The sequence below is a fragment of the Rhinatrema bivittatum genome, chromosome 4, assembly GCF_901001135.1.
Source record: "Rhinatrema bivittatum chromosome 4, aRhiBiv1.1, whole genome shotgun sequence".
Taxonomy (NCBI): Eukaryota; Metazoa; Chordata; class Amphibia; order Gymnophiona; family Rhinatrematidae; genus Rhinatrema; species Rhinatrema bivittatum.
This window is the reverse complement of record NC_042618.1, coordinates 436,934,633-436,952,226: the sequence shown is the minus strand read 5'-3', so window position 1 is coordinate 436,952,226 and position 17,594 is coordinate 436,934,633. Positions and strand designations below refer to the sequence as shown.

At 47.9% G+C, this 17,594-nt stretch overlaps 1 protein-coding gene across 8 annotated transcripts in view; it reads left to right on the top strand.

Moving 5' to 3' along the window:
• TMPO (thymopoietin) overlaps window positions 1-17,594 on the top strand; it is a 195,562-nt gene that overhangs the window by 68,339 nt on the left and 109,629 nt on the right. For all 8 annotated transcript variants that reach the window (XR_003856674.1, XM_029601549.1, XM_029601550.1 and 5 more), the window contains exon 3: window positions 12,137-12,292. Coding sequence is in view for 7 of the 8 variants with exons in the window: in XM_029601549.1 (XP_029457409.1) it covers window positions 12,137-12,292 (156 nt within the window). In the remaining variant the exon portion in view is untranslated. The remainder of the gene's footprint in view (window positions 1-12,136; window positions 12,293-17,594) is intronic.

Sequence of the window (17,594 nt, the reverse complement as noted above, 5' to 3'; positions counted from 1 at the left end):
CCGCCTGGATGTTCAGGCTCGGGAGGACACAGTATTCACGGAAACCTCGGGGGCAATCCCCGAGAGCAAGGCAAACACGGGTAAGCCAAGCTTCCCTCTAATTAGGACACCCGAACATACCGGGTGTTGGCATTTCTCGGTTGAGTGCACTGGCAGTCTCCAGCTATAACCACATCAACCAGTTCAAGTTCACCAAGTTTTGCAAGTTATTCAAAGTTAATCAAGTTATTCAGTCACACATATATCCACAATTGCTTTTCAAAGAGAATACTGGGGAGCATGGCGTCCTGCAGGGGTATATATGTAGTAGGGCTGATGTCAGATTGAAATCCGATCCGTCTCAAACTGCTTTCAGGAGCACACTATACCCATTGGTCCTGAGTCCATCTGTATACACTAAGGAAAACGAAATTATCAGGTAAGTAATTTCTCCATTAAAAATACATTCACACTGACAAGTACTGCAGTTATCTGACTCTTTTCTTGATCTATTCTTATCTTGACCCTCCTAGTTAATAATCACAGAATAACTTTCTTTTAGATCCCAGTAAACTGCATATGTCCTAGTCTGTTCGAACCAAGTAAATTGTGTGCATCCTAGTCTCATAAGGATGACATACTTATATATCTTAAACTGTAAATTATATGATACATTTTAAATCTTATCCTAAGGATTTAACTATGAAGTTTTCTCCAGCTTTTAGCCTAGCAGGACAAAAAACAAAGGGTTTCCTTCTAGAGTAGAGAGAAAGCCAGTTGGCAGTGGAGAGGAAGAAGTTAAGGGAAAGACTTGTGCCCCTCTCCTTTAAACAGATCAGCCAAGCAGACAGTCTCTTCCAGATCCTATCTGGGTCTCTATCTGTTGGAGTTCTCTGAAAATATGTTGGCTTTGAGCCAACAGCTGTAGAGAAATGTTATATTAAATACTATAAAATAATATAAATATTAAATTAGGTACCTTATGGCGAAGCAGTGTGCCATGCAAGGCATCAACATTAACACCCTCTCAAATAATTGTATTGATAGACAGCTTTATATAGAATTTTTACTTGTACATTTTTATCCTCAAATTAGGTTACATAACTGTCAATTTCTATAATTGTTTCTATTATAAATAATCTACATGGCCATATGGATTTGCTCGTCTTCATTCTAATTATCCTTGCCTCATATGTAAATATCTGTGGCTCGCAGTTAGTTGGAATGTCAATTGGCCTTATATCTGTTCTATAGCCTTGTAGCTCAGCATCTTTAACAGCAACTGGGTGTCTAAGAAAACAAGTCCAACACTGAAGCATAGATATCATGCTTACAATGTTCTACTTGTTAAAGGCTACCTATGATCAAAAAAATTAAGGAAACTCTAATTTTTGTATATATTGCTTTTAAGTACTTCAAAGCAGATTACGTTCAAGTACTGTGTTTACTTTTCTGTCCCCAAAGGGCTCACATTCTAAGTTTTTACTTGAGGCAATGGAGTACTCACTTCGTGTGACATGTCAAAAACGCTTGTGAGCACCCACAACAGTACAGTTTTTGCAGGAGCTAGGTTGGGTAGTCAACTGTTTCAAGAGCAGTTTGAACCCCTGGAGTATCTGGGACCCCTGTTCGACACAAGGGCAGGTTGAGTATGTCTGATGGAGAAAGAGTTTGGAAGCTACATTGGCAAATCCTTTCATTGTTATATGCCCAGAGGCAGATGGTGAGGAGTTATCTTCAACTCATAGGTTCCATGGCTGTGTCTTTAGATCTAGTTTTCAGAGTAAGGGCTCACATGAGACCTCTTCAGAAGTTGTTGCTGTCCAAATGGGATCTGTAATCTCGAGATTACTCCTATGCAGCTGACTGTGCTGATGAACTCCAGAATAAGCTTGAGATAGTGGCTGAATCCAAAGAATTGATAGTGGAACTTGAACTCCTGGTCTGTGTGACAGTGACAGCAGATGCCAACCTGGCAGGATGGGGGCTCATTATCAAGGACAAGTCGCTCAAGGACGTTGGTCATAGGAAGTCCATTAATTGTTCAGATATAGACTGGCTACCTCTGCTGCAGTTTAGCCCACTTGTGAGGAGCCAAGCAGTCAGAATAATTTCTGAGCACATATGCGAATCATCAGAATGGCACCAAATGTTGGCAGGTGGTGGAAGAAATGGCAATATTTCCTGGCGTGTAGCCAGATGGACTCAGAACGAATGGGATAGTATCCGCGTGCTAGCAGTTGGAGACGGATCTGACGTCAGCACGGGGTATATATATCCCCACAGGAAGCGTAGCAACTCAGTAATTTCTGTCTCCAAAGCAGTTTGGAGAGCCTGCACGCTAGCTGAGCGTGTTTTCCAAATCTACTTTTCTTTTCTTTTTCTACTTACTAAAACTTCTATAGCATCGAGCCCCGCACTCCTGCGGTGATACCCTAAGGTCCCTCCCCTAGTTGAGTTTCCGGGGGTGATTTCCGTGATCACCCCGGAGGTGTAAGTCCTCGGTCCGGCCGAATCGTGGCAGGGACACAGCCCCCGGGCGAGGTTCGGGTGAGGCTTCGAGGTGCCTCGGTCCCGGCGTGGATGAGGCAGCGGGTGCATATCCTCAAACACGGTGGTGAAGGTACTTGCCCTCTCCCCCCCGCAGCCAGAGACCGCCCGGGTTCCAGCCGGGAAGCGCCGAGGATCAGGTAAGGCGTACATTTCTTATTTCTGGTCTCCGAGGAGCAGAGGATCGGCGGCGTGGCACGCCGTGGAGGACGCCATTTTGGGGCCTTGTTCAGGTATTGAGAGCCCGTAATAGGCGCGGCTCTATTCCTCCTTGTGCGTATATTGCCTTATTGTTGTGAGCATATGCACCGAGCGTGTATTACTAACCACCTGTTAATGAAAGCATATTGAATGCCACTGAGCGTGTATTGCTAACAGCTTACTGTTGTGAGCCTATGGACTGCCACTGAGCGTGTGTTGCTAAACCGCCTGTTGCTGAGAGCATATTGAATGCCACTGAGCGTGTATTGCTAAACCGCCTGTTGCTGAGAGCATATTGAAAGCCACTGAGCGTGTATTGCTAACCGCATATTGCTGAGAGCCTATTGAATGCCATTAAGCGTGTATTGCTAACCGCATATTGCTGAGAGCCTATTGAATGCCATAGAGCGTGTATTACTGACCACTTATTGCTGAGAGCCTATTTGAAAGCCATTGAGCGGGTATTGCTAACTGCATATTGCTGAGTGCATATTGCATACAATTGAGCCGTTTTCTTGGCCGCCTATTGCTGGGAACATATTATTATTATTGTGCGCCTGTTGTATTCAGCGCATATTGCTGCCGCATATTGTTGTTATTGTGCGCCTATTGTATTGAGCACCTATTGCTGCCGCATATTGTTGTTATTGTGCGCCTATTGTATTGAGCACCTATTGCTGCCGCATATTATTATTATTGTGCGCCTGTTGTGTTCAGCGCATATTGCTGCCGCATATTGTTGTTATTGTGCGCCTATTGTATTGAGCACCTATTGCTGCCGCATATTATTATTGTGCGCCTGTTGTATTAAGCGCCTATTGCTGCCGCATATTATTATTATTGTGCGCCTGTTATATTAAGCGCCTATTGCTGCCGCATATTATTATTATTGTGCGCCTGTTTTATTAAGCGCCTATTGCTGCCGCATATTATTATTATTGCGCGCTTGTTGTATTAGCATTCAGCGCATATTTTTCAATGGATCAGAACGCAGCAGCGTCTTCAGCGGCAGCGCCGCCTGCCTCAGGTATTAAAGCCCTTGGCCTCTGCTCTGCATGCCAGCTTAGAGCCACGCGCAGTGATGAGCCAGACTCCCTATGTGCCCAATGTGAGGAGGCCGTGGGACCCTCAGGCCAGGACCGGTCTCAGCCACGATTTGTTGATAGTTCCCCAGGGGCTACCCCGGATTTAGGGGGCAGTCTCGACCAATCGGGGATTCCGGGGGATCTTGTACCCCGGAGATTAGAGGCTGCTTCAATTTCCTGGGTGGATCTCTTTAAGGGGATTCATGCCTTTGTACAGATGCAAACGGCTTCCCGTCCAGGCCCTGCGGTTCCTGCTGTTCCTGTTATTCCTGCGGTGGCTGCGACTGCGGCGGCTGCTGCTGCGGTGGCGGCTCCTGCGGATCCTGTTCCTGGACCCTCACGCCCTTATCGTGAGCGGGACCTCCTGCCGCTGGACAGTCCGGATCAATCAGACCAGGAGGTTTCACCGGACGAGTCCGAACTCCCGGACGAGGGGGAACTTCCCCCAGGGATTGAGCCATATAGAACCATGAGGCGGTTCTTCCCTAAGGAGGATCTCTCCGACCTGGTGTCTCAGTGTCTGGCGGAGTTGGATATTACAGGTCCCAGTGCTTCGGTACCCTCTGCGCAGAACCCCCTGTTGGAAGGTCTTCGTCCTACAGCCCGCCATTTTCCATTCTTGCAGGCGGCACAACAACTGATAGATTTAGAATGGGCGGCACCAGCGGCTTCCTTCAAAGGGGGCCGGGCCCTGACGGGCATGTACCAATTGGCACCGGCTATCCAGGACCTGCTGGCGTGCCCTCAGGTGGACGCCTTGATTAGCGCTGTGGTCAAGCACACTACCATTCCAGTTAAAGGGGGGACGGCCCTCAAGGAGCCTCATGACCGGCGACTGGACGCCATTCTGAAACAGACCTTTGAGGTGGCCGCTCTATCTTTGCGGATCGCGACCTGCTGCACAGTGGTGACGCGTGCCTGTTTGTCACAGGTTAGGAACAACGCTCCAGCAGCAGACATGGAGTCAGCTCTTTCGTTCCTCACGGATGCTGCATCTGACCTGGTCCGGACAACAGCTAAGGGAATTTCATCCTCCGTAGCTGCCAGGAGGCAGCTCTGGATCCGAAGATGGTCAGCTGGTGCGCCTTCCAAAACACGCCTCACCAGATTGCCCTTTAAGGGCTCTTTCCTATTTGGTAGCGACCTTGATAAACTGGCCAGTACATGGGGTGCCTCTCCTGTGCCCAGACTGCCGGAAGATCGGTTCAGAAGGGGCCAGCGCGCCTTTCCAAGGCCCTCCAGGGGCAGAAGTTCCCAGCGCTTTGTTCCTTACAGGGGTCGCTACCAGGCACCACGTCCTCAGGCCAGGAATCAGTCCTTTCGGACCAAGCAGCGCAAGAGGGGAGCAGGCCCGGGCTCGGGTCCCGGCTGCGCCTCCCAATGAGAATCCGCGGATTCATCTGGGGGACGGAGCCATAGGGGGCAGGTTAACCCTCTTCTACCCCAGATGGGTCGAGATCACGTCAGACCAGTGGGTCCTCGCCATTATCCGTGAGGGTTATTATCTGGACTTTCATCACCTCCCTCCGGACAAGTTTGTGGAATCGTCCTGTCCCATACACAAAAAGGCAGCATTGGAAGCTACCCTGGCGAGGCTCCTGTCCTTGAAAGCCATCATCCCAGTACCTGCCTGGGAAGTGAATTCTGGACACTATTCCATTTATTTCATGGTACCCAAGAAAGGGGGCACCTTTCGGCCAGTTCTGGACCTCAAGTCAGTCAATCAATACTTATTTATTTATTTAACAGTTTTTCTATACCGACATTAAAATACACATCATGTCGGTTTACATTATAACAGCAGGTAGAAAATACATAGAACAGGGATGTGGGGGTGGATAACCAGCAAAAACAAGAGTAGAGAGGGCTCTAACGGGGAGCCCGAGGCAATAGTTAAAATTAGATAAAATGGGGGCAGGGTAAGAGGAGCTATTTACAACGAACTAGGGTGCGGGGAGGTAAGATGGGTGGCTATTTACAGGGGGGAGGGAGGGGGGGCAACTGTTTAAAAAGGGGCAGGGAGAGGAGAATAGCTATTCCGGGGAAGTCTTAGTGGAGGAATCAGAAGAGTTGCATATTGCGGAAAGGGGTGGGGGGGTATAAAAAAGGGAGGCTATTTACAGGGGGAAGGAGGGGGCAATTATTTAAGGGTCCCGAGGTTTCGCATGGAGACTCTGCGCTCCGTCAAGGCCGCAGTACAGCCAGGAGAATTCCTCACGGCATTAGACCTGTCAGAGGCATACCTGCATATACCGATCCATCCGGATCATCAGCGCTACCTACGCTTCAAGGTTCTAGGACGCCACTTCCAGTTTCGGGCTCTGCCCTTCGGGTTGGCCACGTCACCACGGACATTCACCAAGGTGGTCGTAGTGGTAGCAGCGGCACTCAGGCGGGAAGGAATTTTGGTCCATCCCTATCTAGACGACTGGCTGATCAGGGCGAAATCTCGAGAGGAGAGCCTTCGGACAACCGACAGGGTGATCGCCCTTCTGGAAAGCTTGGGCTGGGTAATCAACCTCAGCAAGAGCTGCCTACAGCCTTCCCAGTCTCTGGAATACCTGGGAGTACAGTTCGACACCCGGGCAGACAGTCAGTCTCACTACCAAGAGACAGTTGAAACTTTGGCAGCGTATCCAGTATTTGATGGGAGCCAGTTGGCCCATAGCCTGGGATTATCTGCAGGTTCTTGGTCTCATGGCATCCACCCTGGAAGTGGTGCCTTGGGCGAGGGCCCATATGAGATCTCTACAACACTCCCTGCTCTCTCGCTGGAGCCCCCGTCTACGGAACTATTCCACGCGCCTTCATCTGCCAGCCAGAGTGCGGACCCAGTTGCGGTGGTGGTTGCAGTCCAACCACATGAGCAGGGGGTCGAAGATGTCCTCACCCACGTGGATCTTGCTCACCACAGATGCCAGCCTGAGCGGCTGGGGAGCACACTGCGAAGAACTCACCGCACAAGGGCAGTGGAACGGAGAAGAGTCAGCGTGGAACATCAACCGTCTAGAGGCCCGGGCAGTCCGATTGACATGCCATCGGTTTGCGCACAGACTGAAGAACAGAGCAGTCAGAGTGATGTCCAACAACGCCACCACGGTGGCATACATCAACCGACAGGGCGGAACCAGAAGCCGACAAGTATCTCTGGAGATCGCTCCACTGATGGCTTGGGCAGAGGCGAATCTGCAGGACATCTCCACCGTCCACATTGCCGGGAAGGACAATACCACAGCAGACTTCCTCAGCAGAGAAAGCCTAAATCCGGGAGAGTGGCAGCTGTCACCCACAGCCTTCCAGATGATTGTGGATCACGGGGGGATTCCGGACATGGATTTACTGGCGGACAAGTCCAATGCTCAAGTACCCAGATACTTCAGCCGCAAGCGCGACCCGTTCTCGCACGGAATCAATGCCCTGGTCCAGCCATGGCCTCCAGGGACTCTGCTATACGCCTTTCCTCCTTGGCCTCTGCTGGGCGCCATCATCCACAAGATTCAGAAACACCGGGGCCTAGTTCTTCTAGTGGCACCAGACTGGCCAAGAAGACCCTGGTACGCAGACATGAGAAGACAACTGGCAGGGGAGCCTCTTCCCCTGCCTCCTCTCCGGGACCTTCTACATCAAGGTCCCATCCTCCACGAGGATCCAGCTCAATTCTCTCTTACGATCTGGCCATTGAGAGGGCTAGACTGAAGAAAAGAGATTACTCGGAGCCCGTGATAGATACACTTCTCCGAGCTCGTAAGTTTTCCACATCCCTCACCTACGTAAGGATCTGGAGAGTATTTGAAGCATGGTGCGACACTCACTGCACCAATCCACATGCGACCACAATCCCTATTGTGTTGGATTTCCTGCAAGATGGACTTCAGAAGGGTCTCTCCCTCAGCTCCATCAAAGTTCAGGTGGCTGCGCTGTCTTGCTATGGTCCCAGGAGGGATGGCAAGACCATTGCCAAGCACCCAGATGTTTCTCGCTTCCTGCAGGGAGTCAAGCATATTCGTCCGCCACTAAAGTGGCCTGTGCCCTTATGGAACCTCAATCTTGTTTTGGATTTCCTCGCGGGATCCACCTTCAGACCCCTTCGGGGACTATCTCTCCGTTCTCTAACCTTGAAGATGGTGTTCCTACTGGTGGTATGTTCGGCACACCGCATCTCTGAGCTACAAGCACTGACCTGCCGTGATCCCTTTCTCAGAATCACTCCTGAGGCTATCCATCTTCGTACGGTTCCCTCCTTTCTACCTAAAGTGGTTTCACAGTTTCATCTTAACCAAACCATATCCTTGCCTACCACGACGGGTTTGAAGAAATCTGAAGAAGGGCGTTTATTACGCCATCTCGACATTGGCAGATTGCTGCCCAGATATCTGGAAGTGACACAAGAACTACGAAAGACGGGACCATCTGTTCGTCCTGCACAGCGGGAGGAAGCAAGGTGAAGCGGCCTCGCGGCCCACCATCGCCCGCTGGATTAAAGAAGTTATCAGAGCAGCTTACGTGGAGGCTGGGAAGTCTCCGCCTCTACAAGTCAAGGCTCATTCTACCAGAGCACAAGCGGCATCTTGGGCAGAATCCCGGATGCTGTCGCCTGCAGAAATCTGTAAAGCGGCGACGTGGTCCTCCCTCCAATACCTTCTCCAGGTTCTACCGTCTGGATGTCCAGGCCAGGGAGGACTCGGCATTTGCAAGGGCAGTCCTACATGGGCCTCAGGCAGCCTCCCGCCCAGGCTGGGAGTAAAGCTTTTGTACATCCCATTCGTTCTGAGTCCATCTGGCTACACACCAGGAAATGTTGAGATTACTTACCTGATAATCTCCTTTTCCTTAGTGTAGACAGATCGACTCAGCATCCCACCCAGCTGCCTGTGTACATGGGTTTCACTGATTCAAGGTAAGCCATGGCATTTGTTTACATAAGAGCATACACTCTACCAGGTGTCAACGCCTTCCGGTTGTGAATGCTGGCGGTCTCCAGCCACTGTCAATCGGTATGGGGAATCATGTTTCACTTTTCACTGAGCGTCAGTACACACATCCATAACAGCTTTTGCAAGGAAGATTACTGAGTTGCTACGCTTCCTGTGGGGATATATATACCCCGTGCTGACGTCAGATCCGTCTCCAACTGCTAGCACACGGATACTATCCCATTCGTTCTGAGTCCATCTGTCTACACTAAGGAAAAGGAGATTATCAGGTAAGTAATCTCAACATTGCTTAGGTAGGTAGAAAACATCAGAGCTAGCTATTGGCCTCTCATATAGCAGGAGTGGAGAGTATTCAACCAGACTTTTAGTTTATATGCAGTGGGACCCAGGAGAGTGGTCATTGTCTCTGGTAGCATGTGACCTGATAATTTCCAGGTGGGGTATTCCACAGATAGATATGATAGACAACCTTTAAGAATAAGCAGGTAAACAGGTTTTATAGTAGAAGAAGAGAAAGATGCTCCTCCATGTTCAAGATTGGCTGACAGAGGCAGTTCTTTTACATATTTCCTGCTTGTCTCTTAATGGGAAGAGTGATTCAAAAGATTTTGGGACGTTTGGGTCTAGTAATTTTAGTGGCTCCAGATTGGGCAAGGTATCGATGGTGTAAGGATCTAGCATGATTGTTTCCTGGCAATCCATTGTGCCTTCCTCAACAAAGGGATCTGCTTCCTTGGGGTTCAATCCAGATCAGTTTTATCTTATGATTTGGCCCTTGATAGGGCTAATTTAGTTAAGAGGCTTTTCCTAGAATGTAGTGAATACTTTTCTGAAAGCCAGAAATGTTTCAACTTCCTTGGCCTACAGTGATGCACCAAGTAATTATGTCCCCAGAAAGCTTCTGTTCTGGAGTTTTGGCAGGAAAGACTCTCTCAGGGATTGGCACTTAATTCCTTGAAGGTTGCAAGTGGCAACTATTGTGTTAGAGATGGATTAATAGGTAAACCCTTTATCCTTTTCATCCAGGTGTTATGTTCTTTGAAGGGAGTAAAACTCATTGGGGTAAATAAATATTCAGCCACTGAGCGGCTAGTTAAGTTAGCCGGATACCCATATCCGGCTAACTGATGGGTCGATACAGTAACGTGCGGTTGAAGATTTCCCGTCTGTAACGTGCTGGGAGCGCACAATACAGACGAGTAAGGCGATCCAGCGATACAGTCTCCAGTTTCACGCGTCCTTAGCGCTTCGTAAAATAGACATATAACCCTGTAAATGAACGAATTAGCTGTATAATGAAGGAATTAGCTATTCCCCTCCGATACTGTAACGGGCGCTGATATTATCTCCTTAGTAACCCGCTGTTTTGCCGCGGCCTTAACGTGTTAGTTTACCGCCTCCCCCTAGTAGGAGTTAGGACTGTGAGTCTAGTAACAAATCCATCGACACCGCTTAAGATACTCAAACACAATAAAACACAATAAAAAAAAAAAGCGATACAGAGATGATCGAGAAAATGTAATGCTGTGGGACACATAAAACCTGTCAGAAAAAAAATAAAAATTTTTAAATACCTGTCGGAGGGCCGCGTGGGTCCAGGTGGCCGGCGGGCGGCGGCAGGAGCCGGGTGTTAAATCTAGGCCGCGGGCGGGTGGGCGCCTGTTCCAGGCGGCGGCGGGGGCGGGTGGACGCGCGTTAGTTTCAGGCGGGCGGCGGCGGGAGCCGGGTGGTCGCGTGTTAAATCTAGGCCGGGTCGCACAGACGCGCATTCATCCAGGCGGAGGAGCCTGGATGAATGCGCGCCTGTGCGACCCCCTGCGATTCGGCGCTCAAGGCGTGACGTCACGACGCCCGACGTCACGGCATGTGACTGCCTTGAGCGCCGAATCGCAGGGGTCGCACAGGCGCGCATTCATTCATCCAGGCTCCTCCGCCTGGATGAATGCGCGTCTGTGCAACCCGGCCTAGATTTAACACGCGACCACCCGGCTCCCGCCGCCGGCCGTCTGAAACTAACGCGCGCCCACCTGCCCGCGGCCTAGATTTTAACACGCGACCACCCGCCCCCCGGATCCCGCCCGCCAACCGCCTGGATCCACGCGGCCCTCCGACAGGTATTTAAAAATTTTTGTTTTTTACACTTCCTGGTGCCTGTCATTTCAAATGACATTTGAAATGACAGGTACCAGCGCACCCAGGTTACTGTATAGGCGCTGTATTAAGCGCCTATACAGTAAAATGGGTTGCGCGGGCATAACCCTTCCCTAACGCTTCACAGCCGCGGCATGCATTTGCATGCAATTAGAAGAGAGTATCAGGCGCTAGGTCAAGAGAACTGTGCGTGCGGGGAGGAAGGGTGCGCCTGACACTGCCGCACTGTTTCTACCGCAGCCTTACAGTATCGACCCTTTAATCGGGATATTCAGCAGTGCAGCCGTGCCGCTGGATATGTGGTATCCAGCTAATGTTTAGACCTGCCCTGTGAATTCAAAAAGAGAAAAAATATAAGATATGGTTTTATTTTGCCACAGTTAGATTGTTACAGATTTTACTGTCAGGCTGAGATCAGCACATATGCATAACCCATTCAACTGGACTCAAGGAAATTATCAGGTATGACCTACTTTCTTCTTTTTGAGCTTATTTCCAAATAGGGTATACAACAGTTTTCCAAACAAAACGGATTCTGCTGTAAATTTAGGTGGTAGAGCAATAGACCTACCCATATAAACACTTTTTTTTTCTCCAAAAACCAATCACATGAACAGAAGGAGAATGACCCAAAGTACCTACACCTATCTTACACTTTAAGCATGTCTTAGTCTATAAAGTTTGCTAAATATGTTTCTTTGAGATAAATAAGACCTAGTCAGAAACCAGTGTCTTTCAGCAAAACAGTTTGACATCAACATTTGTGAAATATGATTGCTTGTTATTTAGATGTTGTAGTATAAATTTTAGGTATCTTATGATTTATGATTATAATATTGTATCTTATGTGTACCTTAATTGTGTTTTTGACTTATATTATAAACCGATGTGATGTTTCCTATGAACGTCGGTATATAAAAACAAACAAACAATTGAAGCCACTACCCAATAATAGAGGTAAATGGCCAACATATTTGCCAGATTTATAAAAACTCAGGATCATAGATATTTGAAGTATAAACATTACACGGCAAGAAAGGTTTCCCAAGAAATTGTTCTCTTCTAATATGTATCTGCTTTCAATGCTGGTCATTTTATTTTTTTAAATGTGTCTGTTGCTAAGCACTGTGGTAAATTATACTTGTTTGTTGGTATTCCTAATGATAGTGCTCCTAGATGCACCTACTGATTTTTTTTAAAAAATATAAATATATTTACCATTCTGTCTTGTTATAGCAAGTACACGGAAGGTATATGAGAAAAAACTTGCAAAACTGCTAGAACCAGGTCCAGAGGGATTGTCTTCTATGCCTCCAACAGTTTCTTCAACAGAAGATGACGCCAAACAGAATGGGAATACTGATTCTGAGGAATACAGTGATAATGAAGAAGGTGAAAATTGTACTTATTTTGAATCTGTAATAGCATATTGAATGTGCTGTTTCAGGTTATATGTAAATGCAAATATTGTGTACAAACTGCTGAGCATTTATAGTATATCAATGCTTGGTTGAGATTTATTCAGAATGTTCCCTTCCTGAGGCCTGTATAGCATAAATTATTTGAATTGACAAAGTAAATTGGATAAAACAAGGTATAGTAATGCCATGCTACCACAAATATTTTTCAGTGGCGTGGATGCTTTAGAACCAAAGGGTCATAGTATATGGCAGAAGGGAGGTAGATGTAACATAAGAGAATATTTTGTCACAGAAGAGAAGATAGGTAGAAACATACTTGGAATTCAATAAGGCATGGGATAAGCAAAAAGGATAAGTGGAGAAGTGAGGGTAAAGCTGAAGTTCTAACTTTAATATGTGGTATTTCAGCGGGAGGGGAAAATGGGAAGACTGGAAAGGCATTGTGATCAATAACTGCTGTCATTCAATGCTTATATATAACATTGGGTGAAATGCTGCAAGAAAAGCATAAACTGCTTGACCAAGCAATGAAAGTAAGCATTGCATTTAAATATTGTTCCTTCCTCTGCATTCAGGCAGGCCAATCACTGACAATAGGTTAGTTATGAACTTCTGCCAGTAGATGGAGATGGAGTAAGAAACTGACGTGACGGATATATAGTCCCGCCTCGACATTAGCTCGCCAGTATTCTCCGTCTCCCACAGATGGTGGAGGTGCATTTCCCTATTAGGGATTGCCTATTAAAAAATGAAGAAGAAAACTAGAAGACGAGTCAATGATTATATAGCACAGTTTGATGCCTGAGGTGATACCGTTCGTTCCCTCCCTCAGTAGAGAGCCTTTAGTCCAGTAGCCTTGGTTGGCATAGACTTAAAAAAAAATAAATCTATGGGTTCCAGGCCAAGAGATGCTCATATGTGAAGGCTTTCCCCCTCTCCCCCTGTAGCCGGGACCCGGCAGAGCTCAGGTAAAAGTTTTTACTTCATATATAAAAGAAAAAAAGAGGAACTGTTTTAAGTGAGGATTCTTCCTACAAGGTCTTTCTCCTCAGTGTTCGGCTTCTCCCATTCACTTCTCGGGGGAGTTCTATGAGGTGTGGAGGCAGCTCAGGCACGGTGGGTTGAGCAGCCTTTTGGCTAGACTCTGCTCTCAGGCTTCTCCTTCCTAGTACGTGGTAGGCCACGACAATTCATTTGCGCATTTTTGTATGTGTTGCCAGTGCGCACCTGCCCGCCGCCTTGTATGTCTAGATTCACGTCTCCTATTGGACGCAAGTTGTTGAGCGTCTTTTTTTTCTGGGCACGCATTTTTGTGTATATAGTCTGGGCGCATGTCTGTACATGTGTGTTGAGCTTATATCAAGCATGGCACCAGCAGACAAAGAAGTCTAAGCGCTTAGCTATTTGTGCTACATGCCACATCAGGGTGATAATGCCAGAGCTTTCTGCAAGCCTGTGTCAGCACTGCCTGGGTGCTTGTAGGAGTTTGCCTTCTACTGATTTTGCTGATACTGGTCCATCCCCACGATTTGAAGGCAGTGAGAGCAGAGGCAACACGTTGGAGGTATCCCCCCTCCTTTGGTTGATCCACTTGCTGAGTTGTTTTCAGGGGAGACTCCTTCTTAGGATGTCAGGTTCGGGCCTATGGGGCCCGGCATTGAGCCATCTTCCTTTTTCCTGGGTGGAATTCTTCCAGGGACTACAGACCTTTCTACAGGGGCATCTGTCTGGGTTGGCGATACCTGTTCCTTTAGGTTCACGCCCTCAGAGTTCCCCTGTGTTTGTTTGCCACAACAGACTAATGCTGTGGCTCAGCACGTCCTGAAAATGTTCAAAAGGATGTGGATCAAGATGACACTGATGACTGTTGTAGCTCCTCTATTGAGAAGGGGAGATTCCACCAGATTTGGTGCCACATAAGACTCTTCTCCGTTTATTTCACAGAGGTGAGTTGTGGAACCTGATCTCTTAGACTTTGAAGACCCTCGGAGTGGTTGAGGGTGACTCTTCAGGTGTGCAGAAAAAGGACCCCATATTGGTCACCCTGTGCAAGGCTTCATGTTTCTTTCCCTTCCATGTGATTCAAGAGATGATTGACCTTGAATAGAGTGTGCCAGAGGTGATCTTTAAAGGGGGGTAAGCCTTGGTGGGTTTCTACTCCTTTGCTCCGCAGGCCAGAGAGCAGTTGTGTTTCTTAAGGTAGATGCTTTGGTGTGTGCTGTCATTAACCGAACTACCATCTCGGTGGAAGGAGAAGCAGCTCTTAAGGATGTTTGGTATAGGAGGATTGAGGCTATCCTTAAGCAAGACTTTGAAAGAGTGGTGATGAATTTGCAAATTGCTTATTGTTGTGCCCTGGTAGCTTGAGCTGTCTTGCATCTTTCTCAAGACACTGGCAGCACTGTTTTGTGTAATGGAGGTATGATACAATCAAGGGCTATCTTCTTAGCTGATGCAGACTGTGACTTGGTTTGCATAGCTGCCAGAGGCGTTGCTTCTATTATAGCAGCTAGGCGGCAATTGTGGCTGTGCATTTGGTCAGCAGACACTATTTCTAAGTCCAATCTCACCAAGCTGCCCTTAAAAGGTTCACTTCTGTTTGGCAGTGAGTTGCTAAAGATGGCAAGTAGATTGGAGGGGAAGCCGAGGTCCCTCACTTGCCAGAGGATGAGAAGCCAGTTTCTCGGACTTTTTGGGCAGGTGGCTGCTCTTGACTCTACTGGTGATTTTGTCCTTATAGAGGAGCTTCTTCCCAGAGATCCCATCCCTTTGGGTAGGTCTCAGTCCTTTTACCCCAGGAGGCCTTGAAAGGATACAGGCTCTGGAAGTGAAGCACCTCAATCTTGTCAATGAAGATTTGTGGGCTCACCTGTCTGTGCAGGAGATAGGTGGGTGTCTATCTCTCTTTTATCACAGGAGGCTCCATATTACATCGGCTCAATGGGTCTTCAAAGTGGTTTGGGATGGCTGTGCTCTAGAATTTCTTCGCATTCCTCAGGATGCTTTTATATCTCTATGCAACTCTCCCCCCTGCCCCCGCAAATGTGCCCTTGCCCAGTGGAAACTACATTGCAAAGTTTGTTAGACCTGGCAGTCATGATCCCCATTCCTGAATCTCAGCAAAATACAGATCGCTATTCCATTTATTTTATTGTACCTAAGAAAGAAGGGTATTTTGGGCCCATCCTGGATCTCAAGGGAGTCTATCATCATTTGGAAATGGTGCACTCAGTCAATGGTTATACAATCAGAGGAATTCCTTACATTTTTGGATCTGACTGAGGCATATCTGCATAAACTGTTCCTACGGTTTGTCATTCTAAGTCACCATTACCAGTTTTAGGCTTTGCCTTTTGGGCTGGCCACTGCGCTCAGGACCTCCTCCAAGATTATGGGCTTGGTAAGTAGCAGCCTTGTGCAAGGATGGCATTTTGGTTCAACCGTATCTGGACGACTGGTTGATTCGAGCCAAGAACAGTTTGCAGCAGTCTCAGACACTGGAGTATCTCGGCATTCGTTTTGATATGAAGCAGGGCAAAGTATTTCTGCCAGAGAATCAAATCCAAAAGTTGATTGCAAGAGTCCAAACCCTGACAGACATTTGTCAGAAGTGAGGTCTTATCTACAGGCCCTGGGATTCATGATTGATGCATTGGAAGTAGTTCCCTGGGCAAGGGCACCTATGCAACCTTTTCAATGCACGTTGCTTTCCTGATGGAGCCTGCAGTCTCAGGACTATGCGGTGAGGCTTCTCCTACCATGGGAGGTGGGGACTTTATTGAAGTGGTGGTTGCAGGCGGAAAAGCTCAGGAATGGAGACTCCGGATTGGTTGATGCTTATGACCAGATGCTAGCTTTCTGGGTTGGGGGCTCACTGTCAAGACTTGATGGCGCAAGGTTGCTGGAATGCCGAGGTGCGGCATTGAAGCATCAACTGATTAGAAGCACAGGCAGTTTGGCTAGTGTGCTTGTAGTTCGCCGAACAATTAGAGGCTCATGTGCTCCAGATAAGTTCAGATTGTGACGACGGGGGCCTACATCAATTATCAGGTCAGAACCAAGAGTCAGCAGGTATCAGAGGAAACATAGAAATGACGGCAGAAGAAGACCAAATGGCCCATCTAGTCTGCCCAGCAAGCTATGCACTTTATCCATTTTTTTTCCCCTTTTTTTCCTCTCCCACCTGTTACTATTGGCTTCCAGTACCCTCCAGCCCTAATTCCCCTCCACCCCACCACCAATTTAGAGAGCAGCGCCGTATCTGCATCCAAGTGAACGTCCAGCTCAATTAGGGGTAGCAACCGCTGTAACAAGCAGGCCACACCCTTACCCCATACTCTTACCCAGCCCTTTTTTATTTTTTGAGATAGCAGCCCTCCATCCTTCCGCTCTGTGAAGGTGGAACACCAACTACTGGCCACTGGCATCCCGCTCCGTGAATGCCTCTGTGGCTACTGCCGCTCTGTGCAGTATTTGAATGCCTCCTCTTTATTCACGCCCTCTAGACTTGATGGATCCACAGTTTTTATCCCACGCCCCTTTGAAGTCGTTCACAGTTTTAGACTTCACCACTTCCTCCGGAAGGGCATTCCAGGCATCCACCACCCTTTCCGTGAAGAAATACTTCCTGACATTGGTTCTTAGTCTTCCTCCCTGAAGCCTCAGCTCGTGACCTCTGGTTCTGCTGATTTTTTTCCGACGGAAAAGGTTTGTCGTTGTCTTCGGATCATTAAAGTTTTTCAAGTATCTGAAAGTCTGAATCATATCACCCCTGCTCCTCCTTTCCTCCAGGGAGTACATATTTAGATTGTTCAATCTCTCCTCGTATGTCATCCGATGAAGAACCTCCACCTTCCTGGTCGCCCTTCTCTGTACCGCTTCCATCTTGTCCTTGTCTCTTTGTAGATACAGTCTCCAGAACTGAACACAGTACTCCAGGTGAGGCCTCACCAAGGACCTGTACAAGGGGATAATCACTTCCCTTTTCTTACTCTATATTCCTCTCTCTATGCAGCCCAGCATTCTTCTGGCTTTTGCTATCGCCTTGTCGCATTGTTTCGCAGACTTCATATCATTAGACACTATCACCCCAAGGTCTCTCTCCTGCTCCGTGCACATCAGCCCTTCTCCCCCCAGCGAATATAGTTCATTCGGATTTCCACTCCCCATATGCATGACTCAGCACTTCTTGGCATTGAATCTCAGCTGCCATATCTTCGACCACTCTTCCAGCTTCCTTAAATCCCGTCTCATTCTCTCCACTCCTTCCAGCG